The sequence below is a fragment of the Ranitomeya imitator genome, chromosome 6 (assembly GCF_032444005.1).
Source record: "Ranitomeya imitator isolate aRanImi1 chromosome 6, aRanImi1.pri, whole genome shotgun sequence".
Lineage (NCBI taxonomy): Eukaryota > Metazoa > Chordata > Amphibia > Anura > Dendrobatidae > Ranitomeya > Ranitomeya imitator.
The window spans coordinates 244,409,163-244,429,874 of record NC_091287.1 but is presented as its reverse complement, the minus strand read 5'-3'; the positions used below and the strand labels follow the sequence as shown (position 1 = coordinate 244,429,874).

The 20,712-nt window shown below is 46.2% G+C and overlaps 1 protein-coding gene across 3 annotated transcripts in view; it reads right to left on the bottom strand.

Annotated features, from left to right (window-relative positions):
- Positions 1 to 20,712, bottom strand: part of LOC138642409 (uncharacterized) — a 231,603-nt gene that overhangs the window by 123,775 nt on the left and 87,116 nt on the right. For all 3 annotated transcript variants that reach the window (XM_069730540.1, XM_069730543.1, XM_069730541.1), the window contains exon 8: positions 4,546 to 4,585. In XM_069730540.1, the coding sequence (XP_069586641.1) occupies positions 4,546 to 4,585 (40 nt within the window). The remainder of the gene's footprint in view (positions 1 to 4,545; positions 4,586 to 20,712) is intronic.

The window sequence follows — 20,712 nt, the reverse complement described above, 5'->3', positions numbered from 1 at the left end:
AATGAACCCCCTCACAGGGGATGCCACATAGTTTTGATCTGGCCTGCAAGTCTCCTGGCCAGCATTTTATCCAAAGAGCCCTACGGGCCGCATTGGACAGTGCTGATGACCTTGCCGCTAGCCTAACGGAATCGGCTGACGCATCCGAGAGGAAGGCTGCTGCATCCTGAATCATAGACATGGATGATAGGATCTCGGCCCTAGGAACCTTATCCTTGAGCTGGTCTTCTAGATTACCCAGCCATACCATCAACGACCGGGCAGTGCAGGTGGCCGCAATCGCCGGTCTCAGGGAACCCGCTGATGTTTCCCAAGCTCCTTTAAGGAATACCTCAGCCTTCCTATCAAGCGGGTCTTTTAGGCTCCCCAGATCCTCAAACGGGAGAGACGTCTTTTTACCCGCTTTAGCCACTGCCGCATCTAATTTCGGAACCTTGTCCCAGGATGAAGAAGCTTCCTCCTCAAAGGGGTATCTTCTTTTGAACGCTGGTGGGAGAGACCCCTTCCTTTCGGGTTTTTTCCATTCTTTCGTAATCAGAGACTTAACTTTATCGACTACGGGAAATACTCTTCTGGATTTGCGATCTATGCCTTTAAACATTATATCCTGGATGGAACTTTCCGCCTGGGTCTCCTCAATGCCCATAGTACTGTTGACAGCTTTGACTAAGCGGTTAACCCTGTCCAGTGATAGACAGGTTCGACTAGTTTCCGCGTCCTCTGATGATGATGACGGATGGGAATCTGAACTCACACCACCCGTGTCTGAATCCACATCCGAGGCTGGGGATAATATTTCCCTCCTGTTTTTTGAGACTGTCTTCTGAGACCTTATGGAATCTCTGACCTCCTGTCTAACCAGATCCCTAAGAGTAGACGTAAGGTCAGGGGTCTCGTCCTTAATTAATTGTTGAATGCAGATGCTGCACAATTTCTTTTTATGTCCATCCGGAAGAGGTTCCGTACAGATGGCACACTCTCTATGTTTGGATTTGGACACAGATTTCCTCCCCTAATAAGGAGAGAGGGAATACAAGGAGGGACAGCTATCAGAAATGTACTTTCACGAAGCTCACTTACCCATCCCTGCAGCGAAAGGTACCGTGATCGGGGGGTCCTTCTTAGCCGGAGATTCCTTACGGCCAGAGGACTTAGTTGACTTCTGAGTTTCTTTGGCTCTACCAGCGCGACTACTGCCACTAGAACGCCGCTGGGAACTGCTCAAAGGTTGTTCGGGTGACTGCTGCTGCTCACCGCCCAGCTGCGGTGTTCCTTCCAGAGACTCCATTCCAAAATGGTGGACAGGAACAATGTTGAGCCTCAGTGCAGCGTTTAAATGTATCCCCCTGGGTACCACCCCCGGATGGGGGGTCAGCAGGGACATCCCTCGGTGCACCGCTCATTGGTACTGCCCCCGCTAGCGCCCGTAGAGCGCCAGACACCCTGAGGCCGAAATCCCCCCCCCTGCGACGCCGGGCGCCGCCATTAGCCAGAATAAGACGCTACTGCGCATGCGCGGCCGCGTCATCGCCCCGCGCCGCACCCGCGTCATCAGGACACGCCCCTTCTGGACGCGGCCGCGGCGCTGAGAGCAGACGCGCCGACAAGGACGGCAGCGCTCACCTAGCCACCGCAGACGCCAGCACCAGCGGCGGACCGACCCCAAAGGCTCCGGCAGATGCGCATATGGGCCCCATGTACCAGGTGACTAGCGGCATCACAGAAGTCAAGCCCTCCGCTTAGGGCTGCTTCCTCCTGCTGTCACCTACACAGACAGTCCCCCTGCCGTGTGGTGCTTCCATCCCCCTGATCAGGCCGAGGTAGGGGACCCCCGCTACCTGCATCGGCCTGTCAGGAGTGGGATAGCTTCTATCTTCGACCCTCTTCTCTGGGCCTGTCTGAAGAGGTTCCGCTGTCAGGGACAGGAAACCAACTGGCGGGGGAGTGAGGTGCCGCCCTTTTATGTCTGAGGTTTCCTGTCCCTGAAGGGCGGATCCCCTCTCTCGTTGTGCTGTCATGGCGACTGAATAAAAGATAGATATATATATATATATATATTATAGATAGATATCAGTACAATCAGTACAGTGTGTATGGGGAGACTACAGGAGTGGGGCCATCATGCTACACATGGGTATTACAGGTGGAAAAGTCTTCTTGCAGGAAAACAAGCCCAGTGCTCCTACTGATCCAGGGAAACAAGCCCGGTGCTCCCACTCATTCTGAACCTATGTTGAGTTGAGTCACATTCACATTATAAATGTCATAATTAAAAAAGTATGCACTAAACTCCAACCCCCTCCATAAACCCGCCCCAATATGACCAAAGCCCCACCATGGAAAAATAGTCTTGCTTGAAGCTGGGCCCGGCTGCAAAAAAATGTTGGGGGACCACTGATCTAGAAGGCAAGAGTATTGGACGCTATTGCCTAGACTGCATTGAAAAAAATATTTTTGGGATTTAAAAAAAATGCTTTATCATCTTTATAAAACGCTCATAATTATGTAATTGATCGGTATCTGGGATTATAGGAACAGGCTAGGATTTATACCAATAAAAATAGTGAATGGATAGGCTGGCCCATATGGGTAATGCAGGGCATCCAAACTATTTTATATATTAGTGGATAAAAATATGAATGCAAATTGTAACCCTAATTAAAAATAGTGACTATACCCAATGGTGACTAGCGGTCGGTATAAGGGTAAATTAGTGCTTGTACTTATGTGCCAATTTGTTTCTCTTCCACATTAGACTGTTGCAAAATGATAGTATCCACATTATAAAAAGGATAAATCCTTGGGTCATCAGTGGTTAACTTTTTTTTGGAGCTTCTCTGTTTCAGCATATCCTGGATACTGCTACATACCAGCTGATACGACCGCAGTCGTGTCAGACGTGGCAGAATATCACATGTTGGGAGGTAGAGAAACTGCGATTGGCCAAGGTGAATGCGCGTCAGAAAGAAGGGGTGGAGTATTCTATACAAAAGGTTGAGCGTCCGGTCGTTTGATATCTATGTTTGGGACAAGTGTAATACAATAATCACCACTAAGTGACGGCTATTGATAGTGATTTTGAGGAAATAAGGGAGGATTTATACTGTTGAAAAGGAATTTGAGAACAGGAATATTACATTTGTCACAAGGGGAATCTTTATATAGGGAGACCAGTATATGCAGATAGTTATTTATTCTACTCGTCTGCTAAATAAAACAAAAAGGGACACCGTTTATATTTTATTATTATCCACAGTCAGACCTGGATGTTATTTGAAAGGCCATAGTGGATTCACTGGATCAAACACTGTAGATATAACATTAATTTAAGCATAAAGATAAAAGGTTATACATTTTAAAATATTTTAGTCCACATCAGTCAGTGACTCTGTACCATCACTAACTTTTTAAAGTCTGTTCATTATCTGCTGTGGATCCTGTTACCTAAAACCATGTGCTACTTCAGACCTGCCATTTTGCTCTACATCTGTCCTCCCGATTCTGTGGCGTGATGTGTGTTGCCTCACTTGTTTATCTGCAGTTGGGCATAGCAGGCTGTCCTTGCAGTCCCATGAGCCTTCCAGCTGCAGTGCCAATGCCCCGAGTCTGAGTCATCCACACCTGCAGCTTTCTGAATTTACCTGACCAGATAAGTCTAACAGTTAAACCTTAGATTCAGCAAAGTGCCACCACCCCTTTATTTACGCTGATGGCAGCTTTAAAGGAGGATACTTTGAGGAATTTAAAGTTTAACATACATTCCGTGCTTTTTTCTTTTTCGCACATGATTCTTTCACCTTTATTTTCACAAGTGTACTTTTGTTGTCTTGCTGCCTTCAGTCTGAATCTATAATGTGCACATTGCAACACAACAACAACAAAAAAGCCATTGCGTGAACACGTGTGTCAAAACTTTTAACAGATACTGTACATTTAACTTAGGAATCAGTAAATTCCACGACTTACATATTGATGACCTATGTATCCATGGTATGGGTTATCAATAAGAGTTCAGTAAGGCTAGACACCCGGCACTCCCTACAGATGAGATAAAATCTGCTGTAGCAGCCGATGGACGTAAGCAACGTAGAGAGCGGAATTCCACACAGCTCTGTATTTAGTGACCTCTGCAGTGTATGCTGCCTAAGGAATGGGAGATGATCTGTAGTACTAGGCATCAGCCACCACAAAATTTCAGAGTGGGGTTTCCGCTCCTTAAATTGCTGACATACCTCTCCCAGAACAAGTTTCAGTAGCTTTATGGGGGTGCTAGATGTCATATAGCCAACTTCAAGTCAAAGCTGCTTATTTAAGAATTATTATTGCAATTTAAATCTCTATCTGAACAAAACAACATAAGGTGTATACATAAAATAGTAATAGTTTCTGAATAATATTCAGCCCTTCATAAAAAGCCACATCTAATTCTCAGAAATAACAAACAAATGCAATTATTTGGAAAAACCATCTAAATTGAACATAAAGTCAGTCCTCAAAATCCCCCCAAAAAATTAAAATGGAAACTGTAACATTTTAGGTACATACCATTCTTAACACCAATTCGTGAGTTGCAGTTCTTTGAGTCCTATTAAAGACAAATTGAGGACAAGTAAAACCAGTGTTACAAACCAAGTTAGAAATCTATGCCATATGAAATTATATTTTAGTTATTTAACATCATGCAAACCATTGCAACTGATCTGTAGGCTAAAACTCCAGATTATATAACCCTTAAAAAATATTCATAAGACCACCATTCATGATAAATAATATTTTATTTAAACATAATAGTCACACAATCTCCATAAAAAAATTCATATAAAATGCATATAACATTAAAACTTTATTTAAGCTGATAATTATAGAACAATTTATTTCTATAAACTAATCTGCAAAAAAGCAGAGATCAATAAATTGATTCAGAAACTATGTATGCGCAGGGCAGGGCATACTGAAACTGATTGGCACCAAATTAAACAATAATCTATACACCCAAGAAAGAAAATATAAATAAATATATATATACACACATACACATATATATATATATACACATACATACATATATATACACATATATATATATATACACTAGATGGCAGCCCGATTCTAAAGAATCGGGAGTCTAGAATCCATATATACTTTATTCAAATGTAAGAATAATACAATTAATAAATAATAGTAAGAAAGAACAAAAAATGGCTGCACTCACCAGCTCTTGACAATTCTTGTTATTTAAGAAATTGCTGGGCAATAATGGACAATGTCCTTATGTGGCAAATAATAGAGCAATATACCCAATGTGGCAAAGAAGAGGTTAATAAACGGCAGTCTCTCAGTATAACAGTCAGTGAATAATAGGCAGTATATGGAGAAAACACCAAACAAAAGTTCAAAATTGGTGTGAAAATGTCACTGAACCACTTCACAACTAAATATATATAGTTTTGGTAAATGGTATTATCATTTTTTTGACGAAATTCGGCAGGAGCTTGAAGAGCAACGTCACTGGGCCCGCCTCCACGCAGTAGAAACTTGCTGTGAGGTAAAAGTTCAAAAATCACACCAAAATGGCGGGCGGAGTGTGTCACAGTACGGCACGTTTCTGATTGGTCGCTCGCAGCAGGCGGCAACCAATCAGACACTGGACACTGTTGACGTCACTTATCTCCGGACATTAGCTCCGGACAGGAAGTTGGCACAAATTGCAGGAAGTAGTATTCTAGGCAATTATATATTAGATACACATATATATACACATACACACACATACATATATATATATTTTTCACACCAATTTTGAACTTTTGTTTGGTGTTTTCTCCATATACTGCCTATTATTCACTGACTGTTATACTGAGAGACTGCCGTTTATTAACCTCTTCTTTGCCACATTGGGTATATTGCTCTATTATTTGCCACATAAGGACATTGTCCATTATTGCCCAGCAATTTCTCTGCAATATAAACTGCCTATTTATTAATATCTGCATTCCTGCAAAGAACTATTGCCTATTATTAACTGGCTATTTTCCTACTACCTGACACTGCCTCTTATTAACCTGTTGTTTGCCACCACCACGCTTAAAGCTGTTTAGCTTAGCCAACATGAGCTCTAATAGTAAGGATACTAATGACACAGAGCCCAAAGCTGCTGATGGCGCACGTAAGTACCAACCCATCAGATGTAAAATTACTGTGAAAATACCTGATGGGCACACAAGTATGCGCCAGTATGGGTACTAAGAGTCTTTCCACATAATAATGAAATATTTTAAAATGTCATAGAACATACCAATATACATAGTTATTGATACATATTATTTATTATTTACATTATTGTTCTTAAGCAAAGAACCGTTGTTGTGGCATTTGCCACAACACGCAAAGTTGTCGTCTGATGTCTTTCATCCCTCCCCTCATAAGCATGTTCATGGATCCTGTGTAACTGTACCTTAAATAACAAGAATTGTCAAGAGCTGGTGAGTGCAGCCATTTTTTGTTCTTTCTTACTATTATTTATTAATTGTATTATTTTTACATTTCAATAAATAAAGTATATATGGATTCTAGACTCCCGATTCTTTAGAATCGGGCTGCCATCTAGTGTGTGTATATATATATATATATATATATATATATATATATATATATATATATATATATATATATATATATATATATATATATATATATATATATACATATATATATACATACATATATATATACATACATACATACATACATACATACACACACTAGCTGAAGAGCCCGGCGTTGCCTGGGCATAGTGAATATCTGTGGTTAGTTATAGCACCCTACTTCTCTTATTTTCCCATCACATCTTTCATTTTCCCCCTCACTCCTCTCATTCCCCCCCCAACATCTGTCATTTTCTGATCACTCCACTATTTTCCCTCACTCCTCTCATTTTGCACTCACACCTTTTCATTTTCACCTCACACCTCTCATTTTCACATCAGTATATACCGGTACATGTTTGTCATCTCCCTTATATATAGTATACACTTGTATGTCATCTCCTGTATATAGTATATACCTGTATGTCATCTCCCCTGTATATAGTATATACCTGCTGTGTGTCATCTCCCCTGTATATAGTATATACCTGTATGTCATCTCCTCCTATATATAGTATATACCTGTATGTCATCTCCTCCTGTATATAGTATATACCTGTAGGTCATCTCCTCCTGTATATATACAGGTCCTTCTCAAAAAATTAGCATATAGTGTTAAATTTCATTATTTACCATAATGTAATGATTACAATTAAACTTTCATATATTATAGATTCATTATCCACCAACTGAAATTTGTCAGGTCTTTTATTGTTTTAATACTGATGATTTTGGCATACAACTCCTGATAACCCAAAAAACCTGTCTCAATAAATTAGCATATCAAGAAAAGGTTCTCTAAACGACCTATTACCCTAATCTTCTGAATCAACTAATTAACTCTAAACACATGCAAAAGATACCTGAGGCTTTTATAAACTCCCTGCCTGGTTCATTACTCAAAACCCCCATCATGGGTAAGACTAGCGACCTGACAGATGTCAAGAAGGCCATCATTGACACCCTCAAGCAAGAGGGTAAGAACCAGAAAGAAATTTCTCAACAAATAGGCTGTTCCCAGAGTGCTGTATCAAGGCACCTCAATGGTAAGTCTGTTGGAAGGAAACAATGTGGCAGAAAACGCTGTACAACGAGAAGAGGAGACCGGACCCTGAGGAAGATTGTGGAGAAGGACCGATTCCAGACCTTGGGGAACCTGAGGAAGCAGTGGACTGAGTCTGGTGTGGAAACATCCAGAGCCACCGTGCACAGGCGTGTGCAGGAAATGGGCTACAGGTGCCGCATTCCCCAGGTAAAGCCACTTTTGAGCTACAGAGAAGCAGCACTGGACTGTTGCTAAGTGGTCCCAAGTACTTTTTTCTGATGAAAGCAAATTTTGCATGTCATTCGGAAATCAAGGTGCCAGAGTCTGGAGGAAGACTGGGGAGAAGGAAATGCCAAAATGCCTGAAGTCCAGTGTCAAGTACCCACAGTCAGTGATGGTGTGGGGTGCCATGTCAGCTGCTGGTGTTGGTCCACTGTGTTTCATCAAGGGCAGGGTCAATGCAGCTAGCTATCAGGAGATTTTGGAGCACTTCATGCTTCCATCGGCTGAAATGCTTTATGGAGATGAAGATTTCATTTTTCAGCACGACCTGGCACCTGCTCACAGTGCCAAAACCACTGGTAAATGGTTTACTGACCATGGTATTACTGTGCTCAATTGGCCTGCCAACTCTCCTGACCTGAACCCCATAGAGAATCTGTGGGATATTGTGAAGAGAAAGTTGAGAGACGCAAGACCCAACACTCTGGATGAGCTTAAGGCCGCTATTGAGGCATCCTGGGCCTCCATAACATCTCAGCAGTGTCACAGGCTGATTGCCTCCATGCCACGCCGCATTGAAGCAGTCATTTCTGCCAAAGGATTCCCGACCAAGTATTGAGTGCATAACTGAACATTATTATTTGTTGGTTTTTTTGTTTGTTATTAAAAAACACTTTTATTTGATTGGATGGGTGAAATATGCTAATTTATTGAGACAGTTTTTTTGGGTTATCAGGAGTTGTATGCCAAAATCATCAGTATTAAAACAATAAAAGACCTGACAAATTTCAGTTGGTGGATAATGAATCTATAATATATGAAAGTTTAATTGTAATCATTACATTATGGTAAATAATGAAATTTAACACTATATGCTAATTTTTTGAGAAGGACCTATATATATATATATATATATATATATATATATATATATATATATATATATATATATACATATACACATATATACATATACACCTGTGTGTCATCTCCTCCTGTATATAGTATATACCTGTATGTCATCTCCTCCTCTATATAGGGATTTTTGTGTGTACTCACCGTAAAATCCTTTTCTCCGAGCCACTCATTGGGGGACACAGGACCATGGGTTATGCTGCTGTCACTAGGAGGCTGACACTAAGCTGAGACAAAAAAGGGTTAGCTCCTCCCCTGCAGTATACACCCTCATGCTGGCATGCAGAGACCCAGTTAAGTGCAAAAGCAGTAGGATAATGAGAACAATATATCAAAAAACATTGGAACATAACATGTCAAACAACAGTCAAAGACTAAAAAAGATAACTAGCCGTAAGGCTACCAGGGGGACACAGCACCCACCCAATGAGTGGCTCGGAGAAAAGGATTTTACGGTGAGTACACACAAAAATCCCTATTTCTCCTTCGCCTCATTGGGGGACACAGGACCATGGGACGTCCCAAAGCAGTCCCTGGGAGGGAAACAATACAACCACGTAACTTCATGTACCATCTGACTACCAATGCGCAACGGCCGCCTGCAGGATACGCCTGCCAAGGGCCGCGTCCGCAGAGGATTGGATATGCACATTGTAATGCTTTGTGAAGGTATGCAGGCTGGACCACGTTGCGGCCTTGCAAACCTGCTCCGCTGATGCCTGGTGCCGGATGGCCCAGGAAGCACCCATCGACCGAGTGGAGTGAGCTCTAATCCCCGCCGGGATAGGACTGCCCCTGACCCGATAGGATTCCTGGATAGCAGATCAGATCCATCTAGCTATCGTGGATTTAGACGCCGCCAAACCCTTTCTGTGACCCTCCGGGAGCACGAAAAGGGCGTCCGATTTTCTGAAGTGTGCCGTTCTGGAAATGTACCTCCTGAGAGCCCGTACCACGTCCAGAGTATGGAGAGCCTTCTCGACCCTATGTTTAGGCTGCGGACAAAAGGAGGGAAGGATGATGTCCTCGTTAAGGTGGAAAGATGAGACCACCTTTGGAAGAAACGCGGGAGAAGGACGTAGGACTACCTTGTCCTGATGAAAGGCAAGGAAAGGTGCCCGACAGGATAGAGCGGCGAGCTCTGAAACCCTTCTGATGGACGTCACCGCTACCAGGAAGGCAACCTTCCAAGAGAGAACAGAGAGCAGAACGTCTTGAAGGGGTTCGAACGGCGGTTCCTGGAGAGCCCCCAGGACCAAATTGAGATCCCAGGTCTCCAAAGGCATCCTGTAAGGAGGAACAACATGGGAGACTCCCTGAATGAAAGTCTTGACCTGAAGGTTGGTGGCGATCCTACGCTGGAACAGCACGGATAAGGCTGAGATCTGACCTTTAAGAGAGCTCAGGGCCAAACCGGAATCCAGACCGGACTGAAGGAAATTCAGGATACAAGGGATGGAGAAGCTGAGCGGAGGGAGCCCTCGGAGCCTGCACCAAGAAAAGAAGGTCTTCCAGACGCGGTGGTAGATAGAGGCAGAGGACGCCTTGCGAGCACTTAGCATGGTAGGAATGACCTGCTGAGAGAAACCAGCACGAGCTAGAATCCAGGTTTCAACAGCCACGCCGTCAAACGTAGGGCCCCTGAGCTCTGATGGTAGATCGGTCCTTGGCGAAGTAGGTCTGGGCGGTCTGGCAACCGCAAGGGGACGTCGGCTACGAGCTGAACGAGCTCCGCGTACCAAGCGCGACGAGGCCAGTCTGGGGCGACCAGAATGACCGGGCCTCCCTCCGTCCTGATCTTTCGGATGACCTTCGGCAGTAAGGGAAGAGGAGGAAACACGTATGGGAGTTGAAAATGATGCCACGGAGAAATTAGCGCGTCCACTCCTATGGCCTGGGGATCCCGAGATCGAGCGATGAAGTTGTGGACCTTGGCGTTCCATCTGGATGCCATCAGATCCACGTCCGGGGTCCCCCAGCGAAGACAGATCTGGTGAAAAACTTCTGGGTGAAGTTCCCATTCCCCCGAGGCAAGGCCCTGGCGGCTCAGGAAGTCCGCTGCCCAGTTCTCGACTCCCGGAATGTGCACCGCCGAGATGATGGAGTGGTTGGTCTCGGCCCAACGAAGGATGAGAGAGACTTCCCTCATCGCCGCCCTGCTGCGGGTACCCCCCTGGTGGTTGATGTAAGCCACCGCCGTGACGTTGTCCGATTGGACTCTTATTGGGTGACCCGCAAGCAGAGCGTGGAAGTGAATCAGAGCAAGTCTGATAGCACGAATCTCCAGAATGTTGATGGGGAGGCTGGATTCCTGAGCAGTCCAACGACCCTGGGCCGAGTGGTGAAGAAACACCGCCCCCCAGCCAAGAAGACTGGCGTCGGTGGTTACCACTAACCAGCGGAATGGGAGGAAGGACTTCCCCTGGAGAAGAGATGGTCCCAGGGTCCACCAAATGAGAGAATGTCTGACCCGAGGAGACAGGGGACAAGGGAGGTCGAGAGAAAAGAGACTCCTGTCCCAGTTGTCCAGCAGAGCCTGTTGTAAGGGGCGGAGATGGAGTTGAGCGAAGGGAACAGCTTCGATTGCCGCAACCATCTTTCCCAGGATCTTCATGGCGAACCGAATGGTTCGCGGGCGAGGATGGCAGAGTGTACGGACTCCCTGCTGGAGCGCTTGGACCTTGGACCGAGGAAGCAAAACCAGCCCCCTTGAAGTGTCCAGGATCATTCCCAGAAAGGAGATCCGACGGGAAGGAACGGGAGATGACTTGTCTAAGTTGATCAGCCAGCCCAGGCGAGAAAGCGAATCCAGGGTAATGTGGACGCTTGACTCGCAGGCCTGAAACGACGGGCCCTTTATGAGGAGATCGTCTAAGTAAGGTAATACGACGACTCCTCGAGAGTGAAGAATGGCCATGACAGCCGCCATGACCTTGGTGAACACCCTGGGCGCCGTGGCGAGACCGAAGGGCAAGGCTGTGAACTGAAAATGGTCCTCTCGAATGGCAAAGCGAAGGAACCTCTGATGAGGCGGGAAGATCGGGATGTGAAGATAGGCATCCTTGATGTCTATCGAGGCCAAAAATTCCCCTCTTTCCATGGAGGAGATGACCGATCTGAGCGATTCCATCCTGAAGTGCCGGACTCTCACGCACCTGTTCAGAAGCTTCAGATCCAAAATGGGACGAACGGTCCCGTCCTTCTTTGGCACGACGAAGAGGTTTGAGTAGAAGCCTCTGAACCTCTCGTGTTCCGGGACCGGCACGATGACCCCGCTCTGGCGGAGGGAGTGGATGGCGCAAAGAAGGGCGCGAGACTGAGCTCCCGAACTGGGAAGACGAGAGGGGAAGAACCGAGTGGGAGGGGGAGAGGAGAACTCTATCTATCTTGTAGCCAGACGATACCAGATCTCTGACCCATTCGTCGTGAACGACGGAGAGCCAGGCTTGTTGAAAAAGGAGTAGACGACCGCCTACTCTTCTGGGATCGACTGGCGCTGTTCCCGAGTCATTGAGAAGGGAATCTGGGAGGTCTGGAACCTCTGGTTCGGGGCTGCCTCGGTTTCCCGCGCCAGGAGGGATTAGGTCTGAAGGATGGACGAACGTCTCTGTCTGCGCGGGGGCGGAGCGGTCCGATCTGGGAAGGCCAGAGGGATTGGACCAGGCAGAGTTGGTACGAAAAGGCCGAAAACGAAAGAAAGGCTGGCGCTGGAAAGCCGCCTTGGGCCTCTGTTGGGGAAGAAACTTGCTCTTTCCCCCTGTGGCGTCGGAAATAAGCTGGTCAAGCTTTTCGCCGAAAAGACGCCCGCTTTGAAAAGGGAGAGAAATCAGGGATTTTTTAGAGGAAGAGTCTGCGCGCCAATCTCTGAGCCAAAGGGCCCTTCTAATAGCGATGGCGTTGGAAGCCGCCGAAGCAGCGCAATTTGCCGCGTCGAGAGATGCGAACATAACATAATCGCTGGCCATGGCTAGCTGCTTAGCCAGGTCCGCCATCTCCGGGGGGGCTAGGTACTCCAGGGTCGGCGGCGGCGGAGGGCTCCTGGGCACACGGGGCATCGCAGGCAGAGCAGAGGGGAGAGCTTTGAGGCCTGGGAAGAGGGGCCTGGCAGGTGGTACACGCAGAAAAGAAGGTTGTATGCACCTTAGAAGATTTTTTAGACCTTGACTGCGACATGATGCTAATGCAGACAAAATTACAGGGTCTATATAGAGGTGACCAGTGACTGAGAGGGCGCTGCAGAGGGGAGCTAACGATGTCTCCTTACCCCGGTCCTGTGTCCCGCTATCCAGGAGAGACGAACTGCTGGGGTGTTCACTCTGAGAGGAGGAAGCCGGCTGCACGTGGGCCACTGACGCACCAGAGATGCGACAGGCAGGAGCTGCGGCGCTGAGGAGAGGGACCAAGATGGCCGCCGAGATCAGGAAGAGAAATCTCGGCGGCTGTGAGAAGCGCCAGGAGCGGGGGGCGGCGCCACAGACACTGGCTGGAGTGGGCGGAGCTTAGCGGCGGCGACCAGCGGCTAGGCCGAAGCCGGGGACTAAATTTGCGGCCTCGGCCCGGCGCGCGGTCGCGAGCGCCGGAAAGGGACAGGGACCGCCCAAAAAGCCTGCAGATGGAGCCCAGGGATGAGGAGCCCTCCTGACCGCCGGCGACACCCCCCCCCAGTCCCCCCACCGGGCACTTACCCTGAAATGGAGGTGAGAGGGAACCATGGTGCCATATATAGGAACGGTGCAGGGGTTGGGAAGCCTTCTATCCACCTACCCCACATGGGGGGTGGAGAGGAACCGTCCACCACCTGAGTCACAAGTCACATTGGTGATGCAGTGTGGTCTGCACGGACGCCACTGGGATAAAGCCACTGTACAGCCGAGGGTAGGACCTGGTGGACAGGGCAGATGTCCGGCAATAAAAAGGCCTGGCTGCAGAGGAGGATACTGGAGGTAGGAACACCAGTGCTCGTCTGTATAAGGGGAGATCGGGGCCCATTAGGGGAGAAACCGTCGCCCAAAAAAAGGACAGCTCAGGCAGTGGCTCCCACGTCGCAGGAGAGGATACGGTGAGGTGAAACTCCCGTGCTCGCCTGTTGTTGGTTCGGGGGGGATCGGACCTTAGAAGAATCCGTCGCCCCCTTCGTCCGGAATAGATGAAAAAAGAGAGAAAAAAATCAGTGTGCCTCCTACGGACACTAAGCTTAAACTGGGTCTCTGCATGCCAGCATGAGGGTGTATACTGCAGGGGAGGAGCTAACCCTTTTTTGTCTCAGCTTAGTGTCAGCCTCCTAGTGACAGCAGCATAACCCATGGTCCTGTGTCCCCCAATGAGGCGAAGGAGAAATAGTATATACCTGTGTGTCATCTCTCCTGTATATAGTATATATCTGTATGTCATTTCCTCCTGTATTAGACCTCGTTCACACGTTATTTGGTCAATATTTTTACCTCAGTATTTCTAAGCTAAATTGGCAGCCTGATAAATCCCCAGCCAACAGGAAGCCCTCCCCCCTGGCAGTATATATTAGCTCACACATACAAATAATAGACAGGTCATGTGACTGACAGCTGCCGGATTTCCTATATGGTACATTTGTTGCTCTTGTAGTTTGTCTGCTTATTAATCAGATTTTTATTTTTGAAGGATAATACCAGACTTGTGAGTGTTTTAGGGCGAGTTTCGTGTGTCAAGTTGTGTGTGTTGAGTTGCGTGTGGCGACATGCGTGTAGCAACTTTTTGTGTGTCGAGTTGCATGTGACAGGTTAGTGTAGCAAGTTGTGTGCAGCAAGTTGTGTGCAGCAAGTTTTGCGCGTGGCGAGTTTTATGTGTGTTGCCTTTTGAGTATGTGCAAGTTGTGTGTGAGGCAACTTTTGCATGTGTTGCAACTTTTGTGCATGTGGCAATTTTTCCGCGGGTGCAAGTTTTGCGTGTGGCGAGTTTTCCCATGAGGTGAGTTTTGCACGTGTGGCGAGTTTTGCGTGAGCCTAGTTTTGCATGTGCTGAGTTTTGCGCGTGGTGAGTTTTGAGCGGCGACTTTTGCGTTTCGACTTTTATGTGGCGAGGTTGGTGTATGTGTGGTAAAATGTGTGCTGAGGGTGATATATGTTCAAGCACGTGGTAGTGTGTGGCGCATTTTGTGTGTGTTCATATCCCTGTGTGTGGTGAGTATCCCATGTCGGGGCCCCACCTTAGCAACTGTATGGTATATACTCTTTGGCGCCATCGCTCTCATTCTTTAAGTCCCCCTTGTTCACATCTGGCAGCTGTCAATTTGCCTCCAACACGTTTCCTTTCACTTTTTCCCCATTATGTAGATAGGGGCATTTATAATATAAAGCTGGGAGCGTCACTCTGTCTGTCCGAAGCCTTTATAGACTGCGCAGGCGCAACGCTCCTAGCGTTACATTATAGTGTCAGGAGAAAAAAAATGGCGCCGGAAGGTGCGGACTGCTGGGAGCAGGGGGTCGGTAGCAGGGGGACATCGTCCACATATTTCCGCCCTGATTATGCTGTGGCACTTCATGCCACAGCAATTTATTACGTACGCCATTCCTTTCCGCCACCATAGCAAGTTGTTACTTACGCCATTCCTTTCCGGCGTCATTGTCTTGCTCCTCCTGGTGCCGGAATCTGTGCCTGCGCAGTCCGCGCTTTCCGGCGACATTTTCTTGAAGACACACTGCAGTGTGTCTTCAAGAAAATGGCGCCGGAAAGCGTGGACTGCGCAGGCGCCGATTCCGGCAGCAGGAGGAGAAAGAAAATGGCGGCAGAACACAATCAGGTAGCGTCTTCACAGGATCCCGCCCTCATTACGCTGTGGCACTTCATGCCACAGCGATTTCTTACTTTTAGGCCCCCTGACTCCGGGCAATGAATGTCTCCCTTCTCCCGCAATCGGCGCATGCGCAGTCCGCGCTTTCCGGCGCCATTTTGTGGGAAACCTCAGTGTGTCTTGAAGAAAATGGCGGCGGAAAGCGCAGACTGCGCAGGCGCCAATTCCTGAAGCACCAGTCTGCACTTTTCGGCTCCATCAACCATAATGGAGCAGTGTACGGGGGCATATAATATGGAGCATCTTATGGGGGCCATAAACCATAATCGAGCAGTGTACGGGGGCATATAATATGGAGCATCTTATGGGGGCCATCAACCATAATGGAGCAGGGTACGGGGGCATATAATATGGAGCATCTTATGGGGGCCATAAACCATAATGGAGCAGCGTACGGGGGCATATAATATGGAGCATCTTATGGGGGCCATCAACCATAATGGAGCAGCGTACGGGGGCATATAATATGGAGCATCTTATGGGGGCCATCAACCATAATGGAGCAGCGTACGGGGGCATATACTATGGAGCATCTTATGGGTGCCATCAACCATAATGGAGCAGTGTACGGGGGCATATAATATGGAGCATCTTATGGGGGCCATCAACCATAATGGAGCAGTGTACGGGGGCATATACTATGGAGCATCTTATGGGGGCCATCAACCATAATGGAGCAGTGTACGGGGGCATATAATATGGAGCATCTTATGGGGGCCATCAACCATAATGGAGCAGTGTACGGGGGGGGGCATATACTATGGAGCATCTTATGGGGCCATAAACCTTTATGGAGCAGCGTATGGGGCATATGGATGGGAGCAGCAAATTACAGAACGGGGGCGCAGGATGGGAGCAGCACATGTCAGAATGGGGGCGCAGGATGGGAGCAGCACATACCAGGATGGAGACCATATACCAATATAAATGCATATAATGAGAGAGAGAGAGAGAGAGAGAGAGAGAGAGAGATATAGATATAGATATATATACTAGATTGTGGCCCGATTCTAACGCATCGGGTATTCTAGAATATGCATGTCCCCGTAGTATATGGACAATGATGATTCCAGAATTCGCGGCACACTGTGCCCGTCGCTGATTGGTCGAGGCAACCTTTATGACATCGTCGCCATGGCAACCATTATGACATCTACGTCGATACTGTGCCCGTCGCTGAATCAGAAACGTGAGATGTCTACGTCCTTTATGACATCATCATCGCGGTGCCCGTTGCTGATTGGTCGAGGCCTGGCGGCCTCGACCAATCAGACGCGGGATTTCTACGTCCTTTATGACATCATCGTCGCTCTGCCCGTTGCTGATTGGTCGAGGCCTGGCGGCCTCGACCAATCAGAGACGCGGGATTTCTACGTCGATGCTGTGCCGGTCTCTGATTGGTCGAGGCCTGGCGGCCTCGACCAATCAGAGAGCAGGGCTTTCCAGGACAGACAGACAGACGGAAAAACCCTTAGACAATTATAGATATAGAATATATATATATATATATATATATATATATATATATATTCATTCTCTCTCTATCTATCTAGATAGATAGATAGAATGAAAATATATATATATATATATATATATATATATATATATATATATATATATATATATATATATATATATATATATATATATATATATATATATATATATATATATATATATCTATATCTATATCTATCTATCTATATAGCAAAATAACTATTCATGCATAATCCCCCTTGGTAGTCCCCTCTCCACACTCACACACATGTTCCAGCATTTGGTCTCCTGCGCATGCGTGGTGATGTGTTGTATGCTATGCCCACAGTTGGGCAAAGCATAATGCACAGGCGCAAGAGCAGAATGCACTGCGCAACTGCCAAAAAAAGAGCGCAATCTGTGAGATTCACAGATCGAATTTACGTCAGACACGCCGAGGAGCGTGGGGGGAGAGAAACAGGAATTTAACCACGCCCATTTGACCAGAGTGATTGACAGGCGAAAACGGCGACTTTAGTAAGGTATTTCGGCAGCATAGGTGGGGAATCAGGGACAAAAAAATACGCTATTGTAAAGCACAGCTCAGGCCCTATTTAACGGTATTTTTATCTCATTGAAAAAACGGGGTGACATGTTCCCTTTAAGTCTTCCCTCATCTACAGAGTCACTCCCCGCATCCCCTACATTGTTAACTTTAAACAAAAACTGATTTATTCCAGTTTATCGTCAACCCCAATAAAGATCTAACTCTCTCAATAAGCCGAATGGCATTTCCCAACGAAGCAAGAGGATCACCCAAAAACAGCAGTATATCATTACCACTATTATGGCTTCTCTCATGGAAGCTGGCAAAGTTCCTCTCCTCTTAGCCTCCTCCAAGACCACTCTTAATCTGGGCACTAACAGTTCCTCAATACCTCCTTTACAAATTTTGTCTGGTAACCTGTCAACTCCTGGCACCTTTCCCTTTGCCATTGACCCTAATGCCCGACAACTGCTCATTTGTAATAGGTGCCTCCAAACTTTCCCTATCATCATCACCCAACTTAGGCAACCCAAGTCCCTCTAAGGCTGGGTTCACATTGCGTTAAACCCATCCGTTAGACGGACTACGTTACACCGCGGCATAACGTGGTGTAACGCAGTCCGTTAACGCCATTGAATCCAATGTCGGACGCATCGCTAGAACACGTCCACAATGGGCGTGCGCTAGCGATGTGCCGTCATTGAGTGACGGACCCCAAGATGCGGGCTGCAGCGTTTCCGGGTCCGTCACCGCTAGCGCAGATAGAGCTTGCAGATGCTCTACCTGCGCTAGCGCGCTGCCATACCGGCACTTGCGTTAACAGCAGCCCATTAACGTATGTGTTGAACGGGCTGCTGTTAACGCAATGTGAACCCGGTTTAAGAATGCCACGGTGTCTCCCACTGATGAATCCACCCGAGAAGAGTATAAATCTGAATAAAAATACATAAGGACTTTTAAAATCTCCTGAGTCTAAGACACTGTCGTGCCATTTCCTGAAACCAGCGAATGCACAAACGAGGTACTCCTCTGGGCAGAAGCGACCAACGACAGCATGTGACCCACAGTCTCCCCTTCCTGGTAAAAAGCCAATCTCTGAAATTCCCTTTTCCTCTCTGCCCTTTCCAAAAGAATTTTATCCATATTATTTTGAGCTTCTTTTAACTGTTTCCCAGCCTGAGGGGTACCCAATATAGCCATCCCATCCTCCGCTGCCCTGAGCCTTTCAACCGCTGCTTTCTCTGACAGTTTTACCTGCCGTTTACATCTGATATCTCTAAATAGCAACCCTCTCAAAATTCTCTTTCATAGCTTCCCATATACTGGAAATATCCGCACTCCCATCATTAAACTAAAAAAAACTTCTCAACTTCCCGCTGTATGTTGTCTAGATCCACACTATGCAACCAATTAGGGTGAATTTTCCACTCTCTCCAGCACATGGCTTGTGTTCCCGTCGGTCGAAACTCCACCTCAATTGGACTATGATCTGAAAATGCCCTTGGCAGGTAGCTCACGTTTCCTACCATTGTGTCTAACATTCCATTACCAAGAGCCATATCTATTCTAGATATGGTATCATGAGCTGGTTAACAACAAGAATACCCCCTCTCCCCCAACATGTCTTAAGGTACCGTCACATTAACCCCTTAGTGACAGCCAATTTAGTACTTAATGACCGAGCCAATTTTTACAATTCTGACCACTGTCACTTTATGAGGTTATAACTCTGGAACGCTTCAACGGATCCCGCTGATTCTGAGATTGTTTTTTCGTGACATATTGTACTTCATGTTAGTGGTAAGATTTCTTCGATATTACCTGCGATTATTTATGAAAAAAAAAACGGAAATATGGCGAAAATTTTTAAAATTTTGCAATTTTCAAACTTTGTATTTTTATGCCCTTAAATCAGAGAGATATGTCACAAAAATAGTTAATAAATAACATTTCCCACATGTCTACTTTAAATCAGCACAATTTTGGAAACAAAATTTTTTTTGTTAGGGAGTTATAAGGGTTAAAAATTGACCAGCAATTTCTCATTTTTACAACACCATTTTTTTTTAGGGACCACATCACATTTGAAGTCATTTTGAGGGGTCTATATGATAGAAAATAACGAAGTGTGACACCATTCTAAAAACTACACCCCTCAAGGTTCTCAAAACCACATTCAAGAAGTTTATTAACCGTTTACGTGTTTCACAGGAACTGAAACAATGTGGAAGGAAAAAATGAACATTTAACTTTTTTTGCAAACATTTTAATTCAGAACCATTTTTTATATTTTCACATGTGTAAAAACAGAAATGTAACCATAAATTTTGTTATGCAATTTCTCCTGAATACGCCAATACCCCATATGTGGGGGTAAACCACTGTTTGGGCGCACCGCAGAACTTGGAAGTGAAGGAGCGCCGTTTGACTTTTTCAATGCAGAAATGGCTGGAATTGAGATCGGACGCCATGTCGCGTTTGGAGAGCCCCTGATGTGCCTAAACAGTGGAAACCCCCCACAAGTGACACCATTTTGTAAACTAGACCCCTTAAGAAACTTATCTAGATGTGTGGTGAGCACTTTGAACCCCCAAGTGCTTCACGGAAGTTTATAACGTAGAGCCGTGAAAATAAAAAAATCGCTTTTGTTTACACAAAAATGATCTTTTCGCCCACAAATTCTTATTTTCACAAGGGTAACAGGAGAAATTAGACCACAAAAGTTGTTGTGCGATTTCTCCTGAATACGTCGATACCCCATATGTGAGGGTAAACCACTGTTTGGGTGCACCGCAGAGCTTGGAAGGGAAGGAGTGCCGTTTTACTTTTTCAATGTAGAATTGTCTGGAATTGAGATCGGACGCCATGTTGCGTTTGCAGTGCCCCTGGTGTGCCTAAACAGTGGAAACCCCCCACAAGTGACACCATTTTGGAAACTAGACCCCTTAAGGAACTTATCTAGATGTGTGGCGAGCACTTTGAACCCCCAAGTGCTTCACAGAAGTTTAGAATGCAGAGTTGTGAAAATAAAAAAAAA